At 35.0% G+C, this 22,648-nt stretch overlaps 2 protein-coding genes across 2 annotated transcripts in view; both read left to right on the forward strand.

The window, feature by feature from the left end:
* The first annotated feature begins 109 nt into the window (after positions 1–109).
* On the forward strand, positions 110–8,912 carry lgmn (legumain). Its single transcript, XM_073833784.1, has 14 exons — positions 110–252; positions 917–1,072; positions 1,201–1,298; positions 3,059–3,140; positions 3,236–3,318; positions 3,547–3,622; positions 4,507–4,569; positions 4,663–4,729; positions 4,816–4,934; positions 5,104–5,193; positions 5,835–6,044; positions 7,327–7,497; positions 7,586–7,653; positions 7,861–8,912. The coding sequence occupies exons 1-14, from the start codon at positions 142–144 to the stop codon at positions 7,901–7,903; spliced, it is 1,437 nt and encodes a 478-aa protein (XP_073689885.1). The 5' UTR covers positions 110–141; the 3' UTR covers positions 7,904–8,912.
* A 3,750-nt stretch (positions 8,913–12,662) lies between these two features.
* Positions 12,663–22,648, forward strand: part of LOC141325221 (uncharacterized) — a 29,411-nt gene continuing 19,425 nt past the window's right edge. The window contains exon 1 of the mRNA XM_073833785.1: positions 12,663–12,858. The gene's annotated coding sequence lies outside the window, so the exon portion shown is untranslated. The remainder of the gene's footprint in view (positions 12,859–22,648) is intronic.

Below are 22,648 nucleotides of genomic sequence, written 5' to 3' on the forward strand. Positions count from 1 at the left end.
CTTTTGAAAAGTTTCTCTTGTTTTGTTTTCTGTCAACTCGTTGCACATGACCGAACAGTCAGGCGGTCAGTTGAGGCTCCGCCCAGGGGTCAAAGGTGATTGGATGCTGCACCGAGACGCGTTGATTTGATTGGATGGCGAATGCATTCCGTTTTCGCTGATTGGCTCCTACGCGTGCGTCCTTGTGGCACTGTTTGTAATAAAGCGTCGAGTCGATCCGGTACAGGCAGCTCCGGCAGCGCGTACAGAACGGTAAGAGCATAAAAACTACTAATATTTTTATTTAATAATAACGGTACTGATTTTGTTTGGTTATGGTTTGTGTAATTAATCAACCTCAGGGTAAACACGACATCCAGCTAACGGGAGTACAGTTTAAATCCTTCTATGGCCTGTGTTATTACTGTATCTGATGTCCTTGTTTATGTTTACAGGATGATTGCGAGACAACCTACAAAAATATACCCTAGTAAACAGTCGTAAAATGTAGTATTTGATAACATTATCATCTAAAACGAGATATTTAGCAAAATGCTTTCCTATTCTGTTTGAAGGAGATGTATTATGTTTCACCTATGATTTCGCACTTCATACTTTATCTCTGCTTTACTCTAAACAGTCTTGATATAGGACATGTGGTGACACATGATAGTCAACACTGCTTTATTTGCATAAAAGGCTTAGTGAAAATGAAAGAAAGTGTAATGGGTATTTACAGTGTACCCATATTAGAATTCACATGTATATTACATTATTAGCAAAATACAAGTCATCAAATTAAGTACGTTTAGTTGTATGACAAATACAAATGCCAATAAAAGGAAGCTTACAGTCTTTGATTTTTTTTTTTTTTTTTTTTAATGGCATGCGTTATTTTATTTTTTTTCTGAATATTTTGCATCTCTGTTCCCGGTAGATTGTGGAGATGAGCCCACAGACCGTAGCAGTTTTAGGTCTTGCCCTGAGTCTAGGGCTGGTGGTGAGTGGTTTCCCTGCCGAGCAGCCAGACAATGGGAAGCACTGGGTTGTCATCGTGGCCGGATCGAATGGCTGGTACAATTACAGACACCAGGTGAGAGCGGACCTGATCTAACCTGAGGTGGAAAAAAAGTACATGGGTTTTTCCAAACTGTTAGTCAGATGTCATGTCTGAAGTGTGTTTAGATATTTATTCTGTTTTATTTGTGTGTTTGTGTATAGGCCGATGTGTGCCATGCGTACCAGATTGTCCATAAGAACGGGATTCCTGATGAACAGATTGTGGTGATGATGTATGATGATCTTGCTCAGAGCTCTGAGTGAGTATGACTTGTGTTATTTAATTTTATTAACAATTTACAGTAAATAATTTTTAAGTGGGATGAGAACCACTGGTATAGTGAGATTTGGTCTGGTAAACCAAGAGATATTGGATCAAGCATAGTAAAAAGTGATTCATGACCTGGAGTTACTTTGCTTAAATGCCCAATAGTGATCGAAGAACAAGTAGTTTACCCTCATTGCCTCAGATTGTAGAAAAGGTTCTGTTGGCTGTAGATATTAAAAACTATTTCTCGCCAGCACCAATATGAGCACTTCCTCTAAATTGTTTTGGTAAAGTGGTGACTGGCAAAAGCAGTCTTAAAAGGTTGTTTAGCTTCACTACATGCATGGACGCGCACACACGCACACAGATACAAAGCTTTGAGTCAGTTCCTTTGCAGAAGTCACAAGTATCTAATTTAACCACAAGAAGACTTAAGAGTGCCAACTGGAGAAATGCATGAATTGTAACTTGTCAGGTTTTTCTGTCATGGTCGTGATAGTGGCTGGCATTTAAGTTGGTTGTTTGTGTTATGATTGTATGAGTGTATGCTTCCTTGTAATGTTTATCTCACAAATTGCATTGCATTGCACTTTAAAATCTAAATGTGTTTATTTATATTGCAAAAAGTGAAAGGAGCCTATATCTACACTACCAGTCAAAAGTTTTTGAACGGTATGATTGTAAATGTTTTTTTTTAATGTGTTTATCACTTTTGCTCACCAAGTCTGCATTTATTTGGTCCAAAATACAGCAAAAGCAGTAATATTGTGACTATTTTTACTTTTTAAAATAACTGCTTTCTGTTTGAATATATTTTAAAATGTAATGTATTCCTGTGATAAACTAAATTTTCAGCATCAATACTCCAATCTTTAGTGTCACATGATCCTTTAGAAATCATGCTGATTTGCTGTTCAAGAAATGTTTTTTTTATATTATTATTATTATTATTATTATTATTATCAATATTTAAAACTTTTTTTTAAACATCTATTTCAGATAAATGCTTTTCTTCTGAACTTTCAGTTCATCAAAGAAACCTGAAAAAATTCTACTTGGCTGTTTTCAAGAATAATAATGTTTTTTTTTTTTTAGCAGCAAATCCAAATTTTAGAATTATTTCTGAAGGATCGTGTGATTGGAGTAATGATAATACAAATTTAGCTTTGAAATCACAGAAATAAGTTAAGTTTTAAACTGTATTCAAATAGTTATTTTAATGAGTACAAATTTATTTATTTTTTGCTGTACTGTGGATCAAATAAATACAGGCTTGGTGAGCAGAAGAGACTTTAAAAAACATTCTAAATCTTACAGTTCAAAAATGGTTGACTGGTAGTGTGTATATAATAGTATAATACTAATATAATTTTAATATAAAGTCTGTATTCTGACCATTTAGCATTCAGAATCATGGGGGGGAGGGGAGGTAGTTTGTATCTTTGTTTTTACTGGATATTGCACAGCTGTTACATTTTATTGCTTTATTGCTCTAGCTGCTTTTTTTTATGAATTCATATGCAGGTCAGGTGTTCCAACTGAATTAAACTATGAAAGAAAGCGACGTGTTATCTGATAGTTGGGTTAGTCACATGCTTTGGGGGTTAAATTTTAACCCATGTTTGATAAGTTGAAGAGAAAGCTGTCTTTTTATAATTATGCTTTTAAGAATCAATTTTCCAGTTATGCTCCTTAAAAACCAAAAACCTTTTTAGTACAGAAGTTCATATGACTGTTTTTATGTGTGTCCAGCAACCCTACTCCAGGAGTGATCATAAACAGACCCAATGGATCAGATGTTTACAAAGGAGTGCTGAAGGACTACATCGGTGACGTGAGTCAATACATGCGCACCTGAATCTGAGATTTAAAATGTTAAGTGGTGTGCTTGCAAAACATTTGTTAATATTGTGTGTGTTTGTTATATAGGATGTGACTCCTCAGAACTTCCTGGCGGTGTTGAAAGGTGATGCTGCCAGTGTGAAAGGTGGCTCTGGAAAAGTGCTGAAAAGGCAAGTTACACCTTAAAAACTGTGGCAGAGGGGACATATTAAAATGTAAAATAGCTTTTGGTAGATTTAAGTGTCTTACTAAATTTATTGCCCTCAGCTCCTGTAAGATCCCAGTCTCTTGTCTCTTTTGTCTCTGTTTGTGCATGTTGAGTCAAATGTGGAAAAACAGGTCTTGTGATATACTTTCCTTTCTCAGTGCTTTTTTTTTATTGTTCTGTCTCCTGGCAGTGGTCCAAACGATCATGTGTTTGTGTATTTCACTGATCATGGAGCCCCAGGTCTGCTGGCCTTCCCTAATGATGATGTAAGCACTTTCTGCATCCTGTGGTCATTTAGCTGAGTCAGATCCTTTCAGATCCTTTTTACACACACTACACAGTTCTTTCCAAAAGTTGTCTAAGATCACTAATGTAAATGATTCTATTTGATATATAATATTTCATTACAAAAAATTTAATTCACATGCAGTCCAACTAAAATTTATTCAGACACCTTCAACTTCAACTGAACTCAAGCGTTAAACTGTGTCAGAACAAATCAATCTTGATAATCACAAATGAATTAGTCAAACCAAAATTCATTCAGATGCCTTCAATATTTCTCACATTATCAGTTTATTTGCTATAGTTTAGAAAATGTTAATTAAATCTGACAAGAACTCAAAAGTTAAACTGTGTCAGAACAAATTCATCTTAATAATGTCAGATAATTTTGATAAAGGCATGTAACAGCATGGTCAGGTCAAAGTGTCAAATCAAATTTTGGTCTCAAATGTCACCGTTTGCTTTTTTTAAATTTTATATTTTTTTATTTATACTATAGTGTCCTGTACCGACTAGTAAAAAAAAATGATATCTATCAAAATGATTTTTAGTTTGATTGTAAATAATTTATTTGAAAAATCTGATGATGAAGATATTCCAGCAGTAGGTCAGCTGACATAAAAGCATCTCATATAATGAGTAACTCCTCTAACTCAGGAGGTTTAGCTATGAGTTGCAGTAATAACTTGCTGTACAGACAGCTTTTCCAGTAATTGTGCTTGATCATCGGGTGGGGGAGTTATTGCTTCACTTCCGTATGCGTGACATGTTTATAAATTAATGGGAATGTTGTAAGTGTCAAACGGATTGCATTCATCTTTAGAAACTTAAAGTAAATTACACTTCTACTATTCTCTGTTTTTAGCTTCATGTAGATGACCTGATGGAAACCATCAAGTACATGCACGAAAACCACAAATACAAGAAGGTGACTCTTACTGTTAATGTATTCGCTACTCAATATTAATTAGATACAATTGTTTTTTTGTTTTTTTTAATAAATCCTTTCTCGCACAAATAGATGGTGTTATATGTTGAGGCCTGCGAATCTGGCTCTATGATGAAGCCTCTGCCAGTTGACATTAATGGTGAGTGTCACACGTTTAATCACACGTTGCTGTGTTTAAATAATACCATACATATAGTCCGGGTCTATTCTCTCTTTGTATCTCAGTCTATGCCACCACCGCTGCCAACCCTGATGAGTCCTCATATGCTTGCTACTATGATGAGGCCAGAGACACCTACCTTGGAGACTGGTACAGCGTCAACTGGATGGAAGACTCTGATGCCGTTAGTACACATCTGTCGCAGAACATGGACTTTTGTTTAGGTCCAGATTTAAGAAAGATAGAAGAGCATTCATTCAGCATATGCACATTCAGAAAAAATCTGGAGTCGCACAGACCAGATGATGGGCAGGTGTTTGAAATGGTGTTTGTTGTGTCTTTTGTTTCTTTAGGAGGATCTAGGCAAAGAGACTTTGGGCAAACAGTTCAAGATCGTAAAGGCCAAAACCAACACTAGCCATGTGATGCAGTATGGAAACAAGGTAAGACTCTCACCAACACTGTCTAAGATGTGAAAGCCATTCAGTAAATATTAAAAATGTAACACATGCATTATGAAAACACACTGTCTTTACACTACCAAGCAACAAATGCAAGGTTGATCAGCTGTGAAAGGCACAATTATCTGTGCTCCAAAGTAATTCATTTTAAATTGCTATATGTATATGTGTATGTATAATGGCAAAAAAGGATAATTTGATCAATATAATGTAAAATCATAGCCTGTAAGTTTTACTAACTAACTAAATCAATTTTCATCTGTCTGGTCTCAAAATTGTAGCAACTATGAGCAGCATTCTAAAAACAGTTTATTTAAGGGATAGTTCACACAAAAATGACAATTGTGTCACTGATTACTCGCCCTCATGTCGTCCCAAACCTGTAAGACCTTAACAATTAAGATATTTGATGAAATCCCAGGGCTTTCTGACCCTGCATAGACCCTTTAACAACATGTTGTAGGGTTTTTCATAGATTCAGGTCTAGAACCTGTCTCATATTCTTGGTTAGTTTAGAACGTTTCTTGACAAGGAAGTGTTTGATAAAAGCATAAATGCTGTTCTGAGTACTGTCTACGTGTCTGTACTTGCCAAATGTAACTCTTGATTTGTTTGTGTTTTAGACGTTGTCCCACATGAAGGTGATTGCGTTCCAGGGTAATTCGAAAGGTCTTGATAAAGCGCCCGAGCCTGTGTCGTTGCCTGTGATTACTGAACATGACCTCATGAGCAGCCCTGATGTGCCTCTTGCAATCTTGAAGAGAAAACTCCAAAAGACCAATGACATTAATGCTGTTGTCGGTTACATGAAAGAAATCCATGAACATCTACAGGTTTGAAGCCAATCAATTTAAACTGATAATTATCTATTTGAAAGCTGAGTTAATGCACACCATCACTTAAAGTTTGGTGTTAAGGGTTTTTTAATGAAATTAATACTTTTATTTAGCAAGGATGCATTAAATTGACAGTAAAGACATTAATAATGCCACAAAAGATTTGTATTAAAAAAAAAAAGTGATGTTCTTTTGAACTTTAAAAAAAAAATTATCAAAGACTCCTGAGGGGGGGGGGGGGTATATTTTCCACAAAAATATTAGTCAGCACAACTGTTTTCAACATTGATAATAATAAGAAAAGTTTTAGTATAAGATCAGCAATTAGAATGATTTCTAAAGGATCATGTGACACTGAATACTGGAGTAATGGCTGCTAAAAATTCTCCATTGGCATCACAAAAATAATTATTTTTTAAATGTATGTAAATAAACAAAATTGCTGATTTTACCATATTTTGATCAAATAAAAACAGCTTTGGTAACCATAAAATTCTTGTTTTAAATGTTAGTGTACATAACATACTACATCAAATATTTTACTATTTAACCTAACTATTTGCTATTTGAATATGTTTTAATGTTATTTATTCCTGTGATCAAAGTTACATTTTCAGCATCATTACATGATCCTTCAGAAATCTTTCTAATATGCTGATTTGCTGATCAAGAAACATTTTATTATTATTATTATTATTATTATTATTATTATTATTATTTAAAACGGTTATTTTATAGGTATTTATTTTTTTTAAGAACACTTATTTACCAAGGGTGCTTTAAATGAATCAAAATGATGATAAAGACATTTTATAATGTTACAATTTGTATTTCAAATAAATGTTGAACTTCTGAACTTTCTATTTATCAAAGAAACCTGAAAAAAAATTACTTTGCTGTTTTCAACAACAACAATAAAAAAAAATATATATATTTTTTTTTTGAGCAGAAAATCTAAATTTTAGAATGGTTTTTGAAGGATCATGTGACTGAAGTAATGATGCTAAAAAATCACCTTTGAAATCACAAGAATAAACTACATTTTAAACTGTATTGAAGTAGAAAACCGTTCTTTTGAATGGTAGAAATAATTCAAATTGTACTATTTTTGCTGTACTTTGGATCAAATAAATGCAGGCTTGGTGAGCAGAAGATACTTTAAAAAAACATTACCAATCAAAGGTTTTTATTTTTTTAGTGTATACTGCAAGTGACATGTGACAGATTTCAGTCAAGATGATCATATTATAATGAATTTTATGTTTATTTGTGTTTGTAGGTGCGGGAGCTGCTTGGCAACACCATGCGTAAAATCGTTGAGCATGTGGTGCAGGACAAAGGGGAAGTGCAAGATTATCTGAATGGACGTGAAGAGCTCACACAGTATGAATGTTACAAAACTGCCGTCAAGCACTACAAGAAACACTGCTTCAACTGGCACCAGCAGGAGGTATGAACAGTCAGCTTGAACAGTCGTCTTTCATCTAAATGGTTCGTTGTGCTGTGCTCTGTGTGATGTCTTTTCTCTCTTGTTGCAGTATGAATACGCTCTGAGACACCTTTATGCTTTAGTCAACCTGTGCCAGGGAGGATACCAGGCTCAGAGGTAAAGACACATTTATTTTTTCGCACCACACCGTGCATTTTCTCTAGATGATGATTTGGATTTGTAAACGATGAATTGTAAAAGCTGTAAAGCTTGATTCCTTGATAAATAGCGCCCCCTGCCCACGATAGTGAGTTCTGACATGTTTTGTTGCAGATTGAGGAAAAACTCACTTTATTTAAATCTCATAAATCTCTATTCTCACAGAATCACAGCAGCCATGGACGATGTGTGTTTCTTCAGACAGTAGAAACATGAACTTGTGAGCCACTGAGGATTTCCGATGGACTACACTTTGCACAAAAGAATCAGACTGTGGGGAAAATCTGTATCTTCACACACAACTTTGATTTTGATCTTTTTGAAAGTTTCTTTTAATGAGGATTTGCACTTTTTAAATTTGTGTGTTTTACTGATCTTATTTTGTTTTAAAAGAAGAAATGTGCTTTAAGATGCTGCCCAGTGACCCCCGACAGAAACTGTGGGCTGTTAACGTTTTTTTATATTTTGTGTGTCTGTGTATTGAGTTTTTAATTAATTTTTCCCCCTTCAGGTGCTTCCTCAATGAGACCAATTATTATTTTTTGACAGTACAGCTTTAGAATGACACAATGGCATTTTTTGCACCTTAGTGTCACCATAATTAAATGTCCTTTATGATAGTTTGGAAACCAAAGTTTAAACGTGCAATCAGTGAATGTCCAATCTTACAAGATGCTGAATAGATACATACAAACACTAGATACGTTTCGCTACATGCTGCACTAAGATTTTTTTTTCTATTTGCTTGTTGACTGAGCCATGACAATACCCAATTTCTCTCAAGTAGTAAAATCAAAGGAGCTCTCCTCTTTGGTTATTGACTATATGTATACCTATTAAACTAAAATGCAAACTAACCTAAACTATCTGAAGTCTGTGGTCATACCTAACAAGAAGTGTCTTAAATAACTGATATCACTGCTTGGAAACAGCTGCCGTTTGAGCAGTTAATGATCAGGTGTATTTAGTGTAATAGTCGATGTGTCAGGCTGTGCTATTATGTCAAGTGCCCTCCATTTAGAGTAATTTAAGGCCTCAAACCACTGAACTAAAGGGTGGTGTAATGGTTGAGGAGTGTTTGCTTGAGTTTGAGCTCTGTAGGAAAAGTGAGTTTGCACTGACAACATGAGTTAAAAAAAACCTCTGGAAATACACTGAGCTACTGTCAATGTTAAGTGAGTTCTTGATTTATAAAAGCAATAAAAATCCTGAATTGAGTGAATTTGTTGAATGTATTTTTTCCCCATTTTCTAACAGTTCAAGTTATAGCTTAATTCTGTTGACAAATAGATGTTACTAGATACCATATATTTTTGTTGTTGTATAAGATTATAATAATTAATTGGAATCAAAAGTAAGCTCATTTATTTGTGGGGAACATTTGCAAATAAATACATAATGTATTTTATTTGTTTAAAATAATATTTTTTTTTATTTTTTTAAATAAAAAAAAAATCTAAAAAAAAAAAATACAATATTATTTGAAATAAATAAAACTTCAATTCAATAAAATTAAACATTTTATATATAATATCTGATTTTTAAGGGCTGATTTTGCAATATTAAGGAAAGTTTGTGCTGCTTTTTTGTCCAATTCAACTCAAAAGCCCTTCTCTCCTGTTTCTCATTTTCTTCCTTTTGCTCTAGAGCTGTGATCTGTTTAGATTGAAGTCTCGTGACCAGTCTCAGTAACATTTACTGGTAAAGTGAACAACATCTCAGCAGTTCTTATGCACACCCTGTATGTTATCTGAAAACAAACCAACAAATTAGATTAAAAGGCTGCAAGTTTCTTACGTAACATCTAGTACACTCATTGTGTGATTTTTCTTTGTGTTCTTCACCTGGTAACAATTACATAAGAATGATATATATGTGATTGTAATGTAACATTTTACCTGTAACCTATACACCTCATCTGACAAGAGAGAAAATGTGAAACATAGTTCAGAAGAAGGTGTGTTCCACAGGTCTCAATGTTCTTGAGGTTCATTTCAGCAAATCTTGGAAAAACAAGATAAAATGTTCTTAACACACAAGGAGTGCACTCAAGAAATCTATCTGATCTACAGATTTTCTTTGTCCAAATCTATAATTATGGGTTTGAATTATAGCTTATCCACCTTTTTTAAGTAAGAATAACAACGTAGTAAACGGTAAAACTGTTTGTGCTACAAACCAGTGTGATCATATTAAAATAATACATAATAACATGGTAAGACAAAACAATTTGCAATATCAAGCAGCAAAACAAGCTGTTTTTTACAGCTAAAAATAGCTGGACGCAGATTAGACTGGCCTGACCCATAAAGTTTACAAATGGCCTTGCCTGTTTATATGGAAAAAAAGTGGATACGTTATTTCATAGAGGAACAAAAAGGTTGCAACTAGAAAGTCTCCCACAATGCAACAGAAATATGGGAAATTAATGTAGCAGCTAGTTCTGCCCATCCAAAATCAGAAGTTGATAACTGGCATAAATTACATTGGACGTTGGATATTCACAAATTTAGGAACCGTTTCAAAACTTCAACAGCATTTGAGGAGAATGACTTACAGTCATACAACCAACTGTAAAGTGTTCATGTAGGTGTCAACTATAATTCACACCTTTCAGATTTGTAATATTTAATAAAAAAAAAAAAACTGTCAAATCATATATAAATACACTATTTCAGCACTGAATGGGCTTAAACACAAAATATATCATAATTTAAAGCTCAATAGCATTTGAGGAGAATGACTTACAGTCAACACCTATATTAACACTTTACAGTTGGTTGGTAAGTCATTCTCTTCAAATGCTAGTTTTTTTGTTTGTTTAAAAAAAAAAGATAATTTCACCAGATAAGACAATTCTTCCTCTGCTGGGATCATTAAGAGCCCTTTGAAGCTGCTGTTAACCTGCATTTTGGAAGTTCAAACTTGGGGGCACCATACCTATCCATTATATGGAGAGAAATCCTGAAATGTTTTCCTCAAAAAACACAATTTCTTTACGACTGAAGAAAGAAAGACATAAACATCTTGGATGACAAGGGGGTGAGTACATTATCTGTAAATTTTTGTTCTGGAAGTGAACTCCTTTGACTACATTTGTGTTTGTTCTTATAATTTTCAGTCAAGTGGGTTAAATACAGGTCCTTTTCAAAAAATTACCATATTGTGATAAAGTTCATTATTTTCTGTAATGTACTGATAAACATTAGACTTTCATATATTTTAGATTCATTACACACATTTGAAAGTAGTTCTAGCCTTTTATTGTTTTAATATTGATGATTTTGGCATACAGCTCATGAAAACCCAAAATTCCTATCTCAAAAAATTAGCATATTTCATCCGACCAATAAAAGAAAAGTGTTTTTAATACAAAAAAAGTCAACCTTCAAATAATTATGTTCAGTTATGCACTCAATACTTGGTCGGGAATCCTTTTGCAGAAATGACTGCTTCAATGCGGCGTGGCATGGAGGCAATCAGCCTGTGGCACTGCTGAGGTGTTATGGAGGCCCAGGATGCTTCGATAGCGGCCTTAAGCTCATCCAGAGTGTTGGGTCTTGCGTCTCTCAACTTTCTCTTCACAATATCCCACAGATTCTCTATGGGGTTCAGGTCAGGAGAGTTGGCAGGCCAATTGAGCACAGTAATACCATGGTCAGTAAACCATTTACCAGTGGTTTTGGCACTGTGAGCAGGTGCCAGGTCGTGCTGAAAAATGAAATCTTCATCTCCATAAAGCTTTTCAGCAGATGGAAGCATGCAGTGCTCCAAAATCTCCTGATAGCTAGCTGCATTGACCCTGCCCTTGATAAAACACAGTGTGAAATATATGAAAGTCTAATGTTTATCAGTACATTACAGAAAATAATGAACTTTATCACAATATGCTAATTTTTTTAAAAGGACCTGTATATATATATATATTCGCCACCTTTAACTTTAGTTTTTCAAAATATTGCGCCCTTTCCTGCTTACTAAGTCCTCTATATGATTTACAGCTTCTACACGTTTTTTTAATGTGGTTTAGACAACATAAATTAGTAGAACAACGTATTCAGTAGTACATTAACCGTGCAATTCATGCTGTTGTTTACATCCAAGTATCGCCATTATGGACCACGCTTCCGGTAACTTACCAAATCGTTAAGTAAGTGCAAACCCTCAGGTCTATACCAATGTCATATGTAGCCTAACTTTAGAGACGGTCCCTAAGTTTGCAAATATCTAATGTCCAAGGTCAAGCCAACTTTATGCCAGTAAAGTGATGATTCAGGAATCAACCAGGTAAAATTCAAATTCTACATTCCCAAAAATGTCTCATAAAAGAAGCAGGTTTCACAAGCCAGGAAACTTGACTCACAGCAGTTTCCACAAGACCAAAATGTTCTTCATGGTGGGATTGTGTTTATACATGAAACTCCATAGGCATGAACGTGATTGTGGTAAGAATGATGACATGTTCTTTGATGTATAATGTTGTGGTAATACCAGTGTCTGATTGACTGGTATTGATAAAACTACGATTAAATCCTGGACTAAATCTGTATTTACTACATAGGCTACTTAGACACTTAAAAATGTTATAGATATTTACTTATATATGCAGTAGGCTATATTTAATCTATTTTAATGCTGATAAAGTTATATTTTAATTAGTTACTTAAAAATATTTCCAATAATTATCTAATGATTTCAATTCAATTTAAATGTTATTTAATTCATAAAACTATGTCCTAGATGACTAAGCATCTTCATAACAATACATCCTGTAAGTCATTAATGACATAAAACATTCACGCCCTTTAATCAATGTGTTACGTAATCACGTCTACGGGATGTGTGAGTGTCTTTTGATTTTGTGGCCGCGGGATGGCGCCACTGCGCGGTCGAGGACCTGACAGCGCGTGGAAACTCCCTTTTAATTCTCACCTGGAGCCTTTTGAGGATTTGGCAGAGAGGAGTCTCTCAAACCAGATGAGAGCACAGTCTGCAAGGACTGCTCGGGACTGGTTGCTCTCTAAGTTTCAAGAGTTTGCTAAGAAAACTGGAATACCGTGGAAATGCCTCACCTGAACTTTCCAGACCAGATTCACATGGACCGTCCGATGTAAAGGATTTTACAGCGCCGAACAAGGAAACCGAGGGATCCAGAAGTTACAGGTAACAGCCCTTCCCAGTCTGCCAACATGACATTAAAACTTGTGTAATTAGTAAAATGCAAAGTCATAAGTTAGAAGTGTCTTAAAACTTTCTGTGCCCGTAGTTACCTCCAGTGTTTACTCTTTGGGTTTAATCATTAAGATATGTGCTCCCTGATATTTTGGTCTCAGTAGGTTTTACTTTCAGTAGTATGTGTGTATGTGTTGGTCTCTCTGTCATTTGTTTGCAAGTTTTCATTTGCTAACCCTCATGTATTTCTAATCTAAGTCGTTTTTCTTAGGATCTAATTATTTTTTTTAAATAAAAAAAATATATAGCCTATATAATTCACAATATACGTTCTGATTAAATATCAAGACATTTGGGAGATTGTAAATAAGTTGTGTAACTTTTGGGAGACTGTAAAAAAAAGGTGAGCGGTCTTATTAAAAGGTTACATTATATTAAAATGCTTACATTCGTGTGACATTCTTGAATGTTAGCATAAGTGGTTTAGTATGATCTCAATGTATATATATATATATATATATTATACTACATTTTTATTTTATTTCCAAGAAATTAATTAGTGAAGCAAAATCAATAGTGTACCAAATCAATGTCAGTGTGGTGCAACCAGTGTGCAGGAAGCCATTTTGTTGCCATGTGACATAATAAACAGGAAATGATTCCACAGAGAAGACACTGTGGACCCTCATGACGGTGTCAGTAAGGTGTGATGTTTGTGTGTGTGTGTGTGTGTGTGTGTGTGTGTGTGTGTGTGTGTGTGTGTGTGTGTGTGTGTGTGTGTGTGTGTGTGTGTGTGTGTGTGTGTAATTTTTGTTTGTTTGTTTATATGATTTATATGAATTTATATGATTTTATTTTTTACAAAAAGGCAAATGTTAGCTAAAGTCAAGTCAAATAACCCTATGAAAAACTATTGATTAATATTATTTTTTTTTAATAATTAGTGCTAAGTATGCTCAGGTTGTAAGGTAAAACATATTATTACTTTTAACTTTGGGTTACACCACATGACATTTTTAAATTGAAAATGCACGTTTTTGAACAGGTTGTTTTTTTTTTGTTTTTTTTTTAAAAGAAGTCTCTTATGCTCACCAAGCCTGTATTTATTTGATCCAAAGTACAGCAGAAACGGTAAAATGTTGAAATATTTTACTGTTTAAAATATCAGTTTTCTATTTGAATATATTTTCAAATGTAATTTATTCCTGTAATTTAAAATCTGAATTTTTAGCATCATTACTCCAGTCACATTATCCTAAAGAAATCATTCTAATATTCTGATTTGCTGCTCAAAAAACATTTATTATTATGTTGAAAACATCTGTGTAGATTTTTTTCAGGTTTCTTGGATGAATAGAAAGTTCAGAAGAACAGCATTTATCTGAAATAAAAACAATTTGTAACATTATAAATGTCTTTGTCATCACTTCTGATCAAATTAAAGCATCATTGTTATATAAAAGTACAAATTTCTATCATTTCTCCCCCCCCCCCCAAATAATACTGATTTCAAGCTTTTGAATGGTATAGTGTATAATGTTACAAAAACATTTTATTTCAGATAAATGCTGATCTTTCTATTCATCAAAGAATCCTTTTAAAATATTGTAAATATTGATAATATTTTTTTTTTTCATATTACAATGATTTCTGAAGGGTCATGTGACACTGAAGACTGAAATAATGATGCTAAAAATTTAGCTTTGATCACAGGAATAAATTAAAAAATTAAAATATATTCAAAAAAGAAACAGTTATTTTAAATAGTAAAAATTATTCAAAATTTTGGTTCAAATAAATGCAGGCTTGCTGAGCAGAAGAGACTTTAACAAAAAACATTAAGTGTACTGTTAAAAAACCTTTGACTGATTTATACTGATTTATTTATATATTTTGACTGTATATATTATATATATATAATTGATTTGTAAATTTTTGTATCATCTCAGACATATTTATCAGTCATTCACCCATAGAATTTCTATAAATCGTTGAATTCTAGGAAAGAAATCTGTAGCAGTTCTGGGGATGCATGTTTCTGCAGCATGGGAGTTTTCTTTACACATGTCTATCTCAAAGAGCAGGTTTGTACATTAACCTGAAACAGATAGGAGACCTGCAGGGGTTTGGAGGAGGTGGAGTGTGAGACAGAGGGACTCCTGCTCTAATGCTCTCAACTAGTATGTTGTTGATCATGGGTAACTTGAGGGAGAGTGAGAGAGAAAGAAAGGTGATTGTAGGCATTGTTGATTTTTGGGTGTGTCGCTGTACCCGTCAGGCTGCCATGCTGGGGCTTGTTTCAGTAGAGATTCCAGATCAGTTGCGCAAGTGTGTGCAGAAGCAGGAGGTGTGTGTGTGTGTGTGTGTGTGTGTGTGTGTGTGTGTGTGTGTGCGTGTGTGTGTTCCACTAACCAACTGAAATAAAGTTACTGACTGATCTAATAGAGCGTCCCTTTAGTTTTATTCATGGCTGATTTGGTTTTGCATGATCTGAATCCATCACTGACAGTGTTTTGACGTGTATCAGATGCACATTTCTAAACAGCCACCAGGTGAGGTCAGAGCCAGTTGTCATGATGATGAGTTGTTTATGAAATGTTTGAGGATGGCTGCCAAAGCTACTCATGATGTCAAAAGCCTTGTGGTTTTTATTCCAGGCAAAATATCATAACTTGACCTTCTATTGAAAACAACAGCATGCTCTGGTGACATATGCAGGACTTCTCCAATCATGTATTATGCCTAAACCCCCGCCCACATCTCAAAATCCAATCAACAACCTGTACATGTTCTGAGAATTCACACGTTCAATAAAAGTCAGTGTTTTGATCAGAAACCGTGGTCTGTCTGGGTTTGAAGGCTTGTGGATTGAAGTCAGCAAAACAGTTGAAATCACTCACTGCACCTTTAATTCAAAACAGAGAGAGAGAGCAGTCTCTTTGAGGCAGTGTTGATGATCGTTTTCCCACGCTAGCAAATGTTGCTTTATTCAGGGAAAATAAAAACTGGTTTTCTTTGGCAGCTGATGTGAGGTGAAGTGGCTGACAATTGTCTGGTTTTGCTCTGGGGCATCATGGTTTGTAAAGTAACCCTCAGTAAACCTTTAGCTGGTACAACAGATCCTGAGCCAGTGTGCTGCCACCCGCAGCTGATTGATCATTGTGATAGCTTCATTAACAGCTGCGAGATTTTATCGCATTGATGTGTGTGTTTGTGGAAGATTATATTAGTACAGATCTTGAGTAGTTTCAATCTAGAACTCTTGATGAAACAGCCTGATATGACACTCAATCATTATATAATCAGCCTTGATACCTGCAGGACTAATTGAGCGCGAGACACTCCTAATCACTGTATGTTGATAGTTTGGTAAAACATAATGAAAGTGAAATTGTTTTAGATTTTATCAGCAGGACAGTGAGTTATGAAGATAATGAGTCGATTCTGGTTTGTTAGAGGATGATACAGTGAGAGTGTTGTTGATTGTATGAAAAAGATACAGTGAGATGGGTTAGATTGTTTGAAGATGAAACCGTGAGATGGTTCTTGGTTTTATTAAGAGGATACAGTGAGAAAGTTCAAGATTTTTAAAAATGACATTGAGACAGTTATTGGTTTATAAAGATGATTAAGTGTGAGAGGTCTTGATTTTGTAGAGATGATAAGGTGAAACTGTTTTAGATGGTTTGAAAATGACCGTGTGAGACAGTTCTTGGTTTATAAAGATGATAAAGTGTGAGAGTTCTTGATTTTATGAAGATGATACAGTGAAATGGTTCTTGGATTTATGAAGATGAAGCAGTAAAATGGCTCTTGGTTTTATTAAGAGGATACAGTGAGACAGTTAAAGATTTGATGAAGATGATACTAGGGCTGCACGATTAATCGCACGATGTTGTGAGGTGCGTTTAGTCAATGAAGCCGGTACTTTGATTAGTAGTAAATCTCCATCACGTGCGTTCAGCTGCGTTCAGCTGGAGCGTTCAGAGGCGTAAATCACTGACAAGCTACGCCAAATCGCGCTCAAAATCGAATGCGATTTTGAACGCGATTTGGCGTAGCTTGTCAGTGATCTACGTCTCTGTGTATTAATTGCCGCTCCAGCTGAACGCACGTGATGGAGATTTACTACTAATCAAAGTACCGGCTTCATTGACTAAACGCGCCTCACAACATCGTTCAATTAATCGTGCAGCCCTAGATGATACTGTGAGACAGTTCTTGGTTTATAAAGATGATACTGTGTGAGAGTTCTTGGTTTTATAAAGATGCTACAGTAAGATTGTTCTTGTTTTTGTGGAGATGATATGGTGAAACAGTTCTAGATGGTATGAAGAAGATACATTGAGACGGTTTTTGATTTTTATGAGGATGATACAATGAGACAGTTCTTGGTTTTATTAAGATGATAAAGTGGGACGATTCTTGATTTTATGAAGATGATACAATGAGACCATTTGTGGTTTTATGAAAATGATAAAGTGAGACAGTTCTTGTTTTTATGAAGATGACATTGAGACAGTTCTAGATGGTTTGAAGTAGGGGTGAGCGATATGACCTAAAATTAATATCACGGTATTTTTCATCTTTTGAACGGTGACGGTATAATATCACGGTATTACTTTTTTTGGTACATTTTGGGAGGAGTAGCCTGTCCTGTCCCTTTAGTATGTGAATAAAGTTATAAAAATATTAATATAATAAGTAAATGGTAGGTATCCTTATCAAAAAGAGACATGGGAGAGTATTATGCATTCTCAACATATTTATTTTGCAAAAAACCTAAAGATCTTACTTAACAGTGTACAACAAAACAAAAATTATTTTTTATTGAAATTTAATTTCTGCAATATTTAAAACCTTTAAATAACTGGGGGAAATCAACCCATAGCAACAGTTTAAAAGTAGACCAATTCTGTGGGGAAAACCCTGCATCCAACACGAGCTGCTGGAGTTAATGTCATTGCACACATGAGTACGAAATTTTCGTCCAAGATTTTTGCACGTTAAAAAAAATACAGGTTATGTTAATTGAGTTTACACACTGCCTCTAAAACTTTCGTCCGTCATAAAAAAATTTCGGATCGTGTTTGATTTTCTGCATTTTCGCATCCATAATAAGCATTTTGATAAGGATGGCGAATATGAGAAAACTAAAAAAAAAACGCATATGAAAATCGGACTCAGTGTACAATGACCTTTAGATTTGAATGATCACGGGTCGAAAGTAAAGAGAGATGACAAAAATAGACTGGAGGATTTGCTGCAATCTTGTACTCACTGACAAATATCTATTATAAGATGTGCTGCTCCCTTTACACAGAGTGTGCGTTATCGCAAAATCGAAAGTAAAAGTAAACAGCGCAAGCACTCAGTTAAAAGCGATTTCTATACCCTGCATATTGAAAGTGCGAAAATTATATACAATATTAGAATATTTGCGGAAAAAAATATGGAGCTCAACTAAATATCGCACCAATTTTGTGGGAGTACTTGGGAGTATTTGGCCGCTATTCGCGGAGAATTTAGTAACGTCAATGATTTTAATAAGCTCAGGCCGGTCACGTTCGCCTCGCGCCCGCTCAATTTGTGATCCGCTGTGTAAATCCTTCGGTCGGCCGACCGGGAAAAGTCCCGGTCGTCCCGATTGCCACTCCGCCCCTGGTATAGGCTACAGGCCCGACCTTTCTTCACGATGTTTCACCAGTCGTTTAATGGCCACTCCCCTTTTACCTACCACCTGCAAAGCTGATACGAATATGTTTAACTTTTTTATTTACAACAAGATATAGTATAAGGACAGGTATTCAGACCACAACTGAACGTTTGAAGAAAATTGAATGCCTTATTATTTAGAATTAGCTATTATTGATGTAAATACAGCCGTAATTAATTTTTAGGCACATAATTGATTTATTACGGTATTGACGGTATTAGAAAATCCATGTCGTGGCGCAATGTCACACCGGTGCTGACTATGACACCGGTGTACCGCCCACCCCTAGTTTGAAGAAGATTCAGTGAGAGTTCTTGTTTTATGAAGATGGTACGTACCCCTTTCCCACCAAGGCAGTTTGAGAGCTGGTTCGGCGCCGATGCATCTCGAGCAAGCCTGGTGTGTTTGTGTTTGGCACTGCCGCATAGTGTTGCTTAGAAAGATGAGACATATTCAATGACGTAATACCTAGCTCTGTGGCCCGTGGAAAAGCAAACCAGTTCTTAGAAATCTCATCAGTCGAACCAACTCTGAACCAGCAATAGCAATAGCACTAGCTCCGAACAAGCTCCCGGTTCCTGCTGGTAAAAAAGGTGCCAGAGTGAGATGGTTCTTCAATTTATGAAGATGACACAGTGATATAGTCCTAGATTGTTTGAAGATGATACAGTCAGGCAGTTCTTGATTTTATTAAGACAAAACAGCGAGATCTAAAACTTTGGATAAAACAAGCTAATCTTACATTTAATCATTGTATAATCAGCCCTGATACCTGCAGGATTAATTCTGCACGAGACACTCCTAATTAGTGTGTTTGGACAGTTTAGTAGTAACAGTGAAATTGTTTTAGATTTAAAGTTTTAGATTGTTTGAAGATGATGCAATAAGACAGTTCTGGATTTTATAAAGATGATACAGTGAGACAGATATGGATTGTTTGAAGATAACACAGTGGGATTGTTCTGGATTATTTAAAGATAACACAGTGAGACAGTTCTGTATTTTATAAAGAAGATACAGCGAGACAGTTATGGATTGTTTGAAGATAACACAGTGAGATAGTTCCAGACAGTTTGTGTTGAGACTCGGACAGCTCCATTAAAACCCAAACATTAGCAATCTAATAGAAGAAGAGCTGAGGGAAAACAGGATGAGAGAAAGAAGACAATGATGGAAGGAGAGGTGGAGCTAGAGGAGGAACCCACAGGAATTATACAATTATCAGTCGTTTAGGAATGTTACTCCTGCTCTCAACAAGCTGCTGCAGATCCCCAGAACACACACACACACACACACACACACACACACACACACACACACACACACACACACACACACACACACACAATGCTAAACAATAGCACAGATCACATCTAAACATCAGAGTGTGTATTTTTGTGTGGATGAAATCAGACTGAAATGTGATACGAATGTCAGCACACACCTCTGAAGTTTGGAAGTGAATTAGTGATTGTATTTCATAAGAAATATCCACTGGATTTATTTCATGTCACACGGATATCTGATATAAAAACATACCTCAGGTGGTCTTCTCAGATTCATGTGTTTTGTGTCAGTCTGTGTTGTTGTGTGTTATTGTGTTAATGTACTGTAATGGTAGCTGTGAGGAAAGACAGACACTCCCATCGGGATATAATGTGCGGTTAGCATGACAGCTATCAGCACTTTCCTTCACCGTTCCCCAGAAGCACTGCAATGACCCTCAGCACTTCCCCTCAGCACTTAGGGAGGAATTCGGTTCCTTAAGCCTGAATTCCTTAGGTTTGGGGCTTAGAAAGAAAGGCGTTTTCTAAGTGCTCTTACAACAGTCTGCGTTTGAGAGACAGAAGTGCTCCTGTCTCACACAGCTGTGACGCTGCACATAGATGTGCACGTAATGTCTTATGTGTAACCAACTCAAGATGTATTGCTCATGAGTGTATGTCTCATTTCTTTGACTGGAAAACCCCTGTGCACAGTGTGTGTGTATGAATACCAGCCTGTACCATCCACCTGATGAGTGCAGTGCAATGAAAACTGCAGAATCAAACTGCAGATAAGCATGGTTCAATTCTGCATGTGTGTGTTCATGTGACCACAGCTTTCCCGGTTAAATCACCTCAGGCATTTTATCTTCCAGATTTAGCTCCATTTCCTGTAACCCACATGAACACACACCCTCTCTTGCTTAGCACACCTGCACAAACTACAGCAGAGATGATAAGCCAGGTGTCTATCACTTGCACACACCTCACACTTAGTTTAGAGAGTAGCTATGCATACTATCATTCTAGCCCTGCTGAATATACACTAGCAGTCAAATGTTTTTGAATAGTGAGTTTTTTTTAAGATTTTAAGTTTTTTAAAGAAGTCTCTTCTGCTCACCAAGCCTGCATTTATTTGATCCAAAGTACAGCAAAAGCAGTAATATTATGAAATACTTTTTACTATTTAAACTAACCACTTTCTATTTGAATGTATTTTAAAATGTAATTCCTTTTTCTATTTTATAATGTTAAACATTTTAGTTTTAAATAAATGCTGTTTTCTTGAACATTCTATTAACGAAAGAACCCTCAATAATTCCACAAAAATATTAAGCAGCACAACTGTTAATAAGAAATAAGCCAAATCATCACAGGAATAAATTAAAATGTTAAATGTATATTCAAATATAAAACCGTTTCTTTAAACTGTATTTATATTTCCAATATTACTATTTTTACTGAATTTTTGGTCAAATATATGCAGCGTTGGTGAGCATAAGGGAGTTTTTTTTTTTTTAAAGCATTACATTTTACATATTCAAACATTTGCATTTACAATATGCAAAAAACTAAGCCAAACCATAGGCAGTATTTCACACCTTTCAAACATTAGTATGATTTATTGTTGTCACACATTTTTTTAATTAATGTGAACTCCATATAAATGTACTAATAAGAAGAAAAGTTTTTTAACAGTAAGATGTTTTAAAATGTTTTTTAAAGAAGTCTCTTCTGCTCACCAAGCCTGTATTTATTTGTTTCAAGTACAGAAAAAACAGTAAAATTAAAAAAAAAAAATCTTTTTAAAATTTCAAAGCTGAATTTTTGGCATCATTACTCCAGTCACATGATCCTTCAGAAATCATTCTGATATTCTGATTTGCTGCTCAAAAACAGGTTTATTTGATGAATAGAAAGTTCAGAAGAACAGCATTTATCTGAAATAGAAATCTAACATTATAAATGACTTTATCATCACTTTTTTTTATCAATTTAAAGCATCATTGCTGAATAAAAATATTAATTATTATAAATTATAAAAAAAAAAAAAATATATATATATATATATATATATATATACTTTTGAATGGTATAGTGTATAATGTTACAAAAGCTTTTTATTTCAGATAAATGCTGATCTTTCCGTCTTTCTATTTAAAGAATCCTGGGAAAAATGTACTGAACTATTTAAAATAATAATAAATGTTTCTTGAACAGCATATTAGAATGATTTCTGAAGGATCAGTAATTAATAATGATGCAGGAATAAATTACATTTTAAAATTGTACTGTTTTTGCTGTAATTTGGATCAAATAATTTCGAGCTTAGTGAGCAGAAGAGAATTCTTTAAACTTTTTTGAACTTTTGACTGGTAGTATATTAGTGCAGTTCTGGATCCCATAATGCAGTGCACGCAATGTTCCTTTTTCAGTGCAGTAAACAAACAGAGAGCAGTTATCTTTTAAGTCTTTGTTTTGGCTTATTTGATTGGATGTTTTTAGACAAAACTGGATTAAAATTGCAAAACAACCCTCTGAAATGATGATGATAACACGCACCTAATGATGTCATGTGACCTAGATAATAACATACAAGCATACCACTGCTTGGAATGTTTATCACTGCGTAATATGCAATGTCCCATATAATGTAAGTCAGTTTTAGGGGAATACCACAAAAACTGTTGTTTTTGAGAACAATATTTGAATCCACCCTAAAACTGTTGAATCACATGACCCACAGACACGCCTGTTGGACTGGCAGTGCATTTTTCTCAGGGTGAGCTGTGAGAGTTCC

The sequence above is a fragment of the Garra rufa genome, chromosome 2, assembly GCF_049309525.1.
Source record: "Garra rufa chromosome 2, GarRuf1.0, whole genome shotgun sequence".
Classification (NCBI taxonomy): domain Eukaryota; kingdom Metazoa; phylum Chordata; class Actinopteri; order Cypriniformes; family Cyprinidae; genus Garra; species Garra rufa.

Excerpts from the sequence above, each read along its gene's own strand:
- lgmn (XM_073833784.1), top strand. The coding sequence starts at position 142 with ATGCATTCCGTTTTCGCTGATTGGCTCCTACGCGTGCGTCCTTGTGGC. Across the intron at positions 4,935-5,103 it reads GGATGGAAGACTCTGATGCC|GAGGATCTAGGCAAAGAGAC; the intron begins GTTAGTACACAT and ends TTGTTTCTTTAG. Across the intron at positions 7,498-7,585 it reads TCAACTGGCACCAGCAGGAG|TATGAATACGCTCTGAGACA; the intron begins GTATGAACAGTC and ends CTCTTGTTGCAG.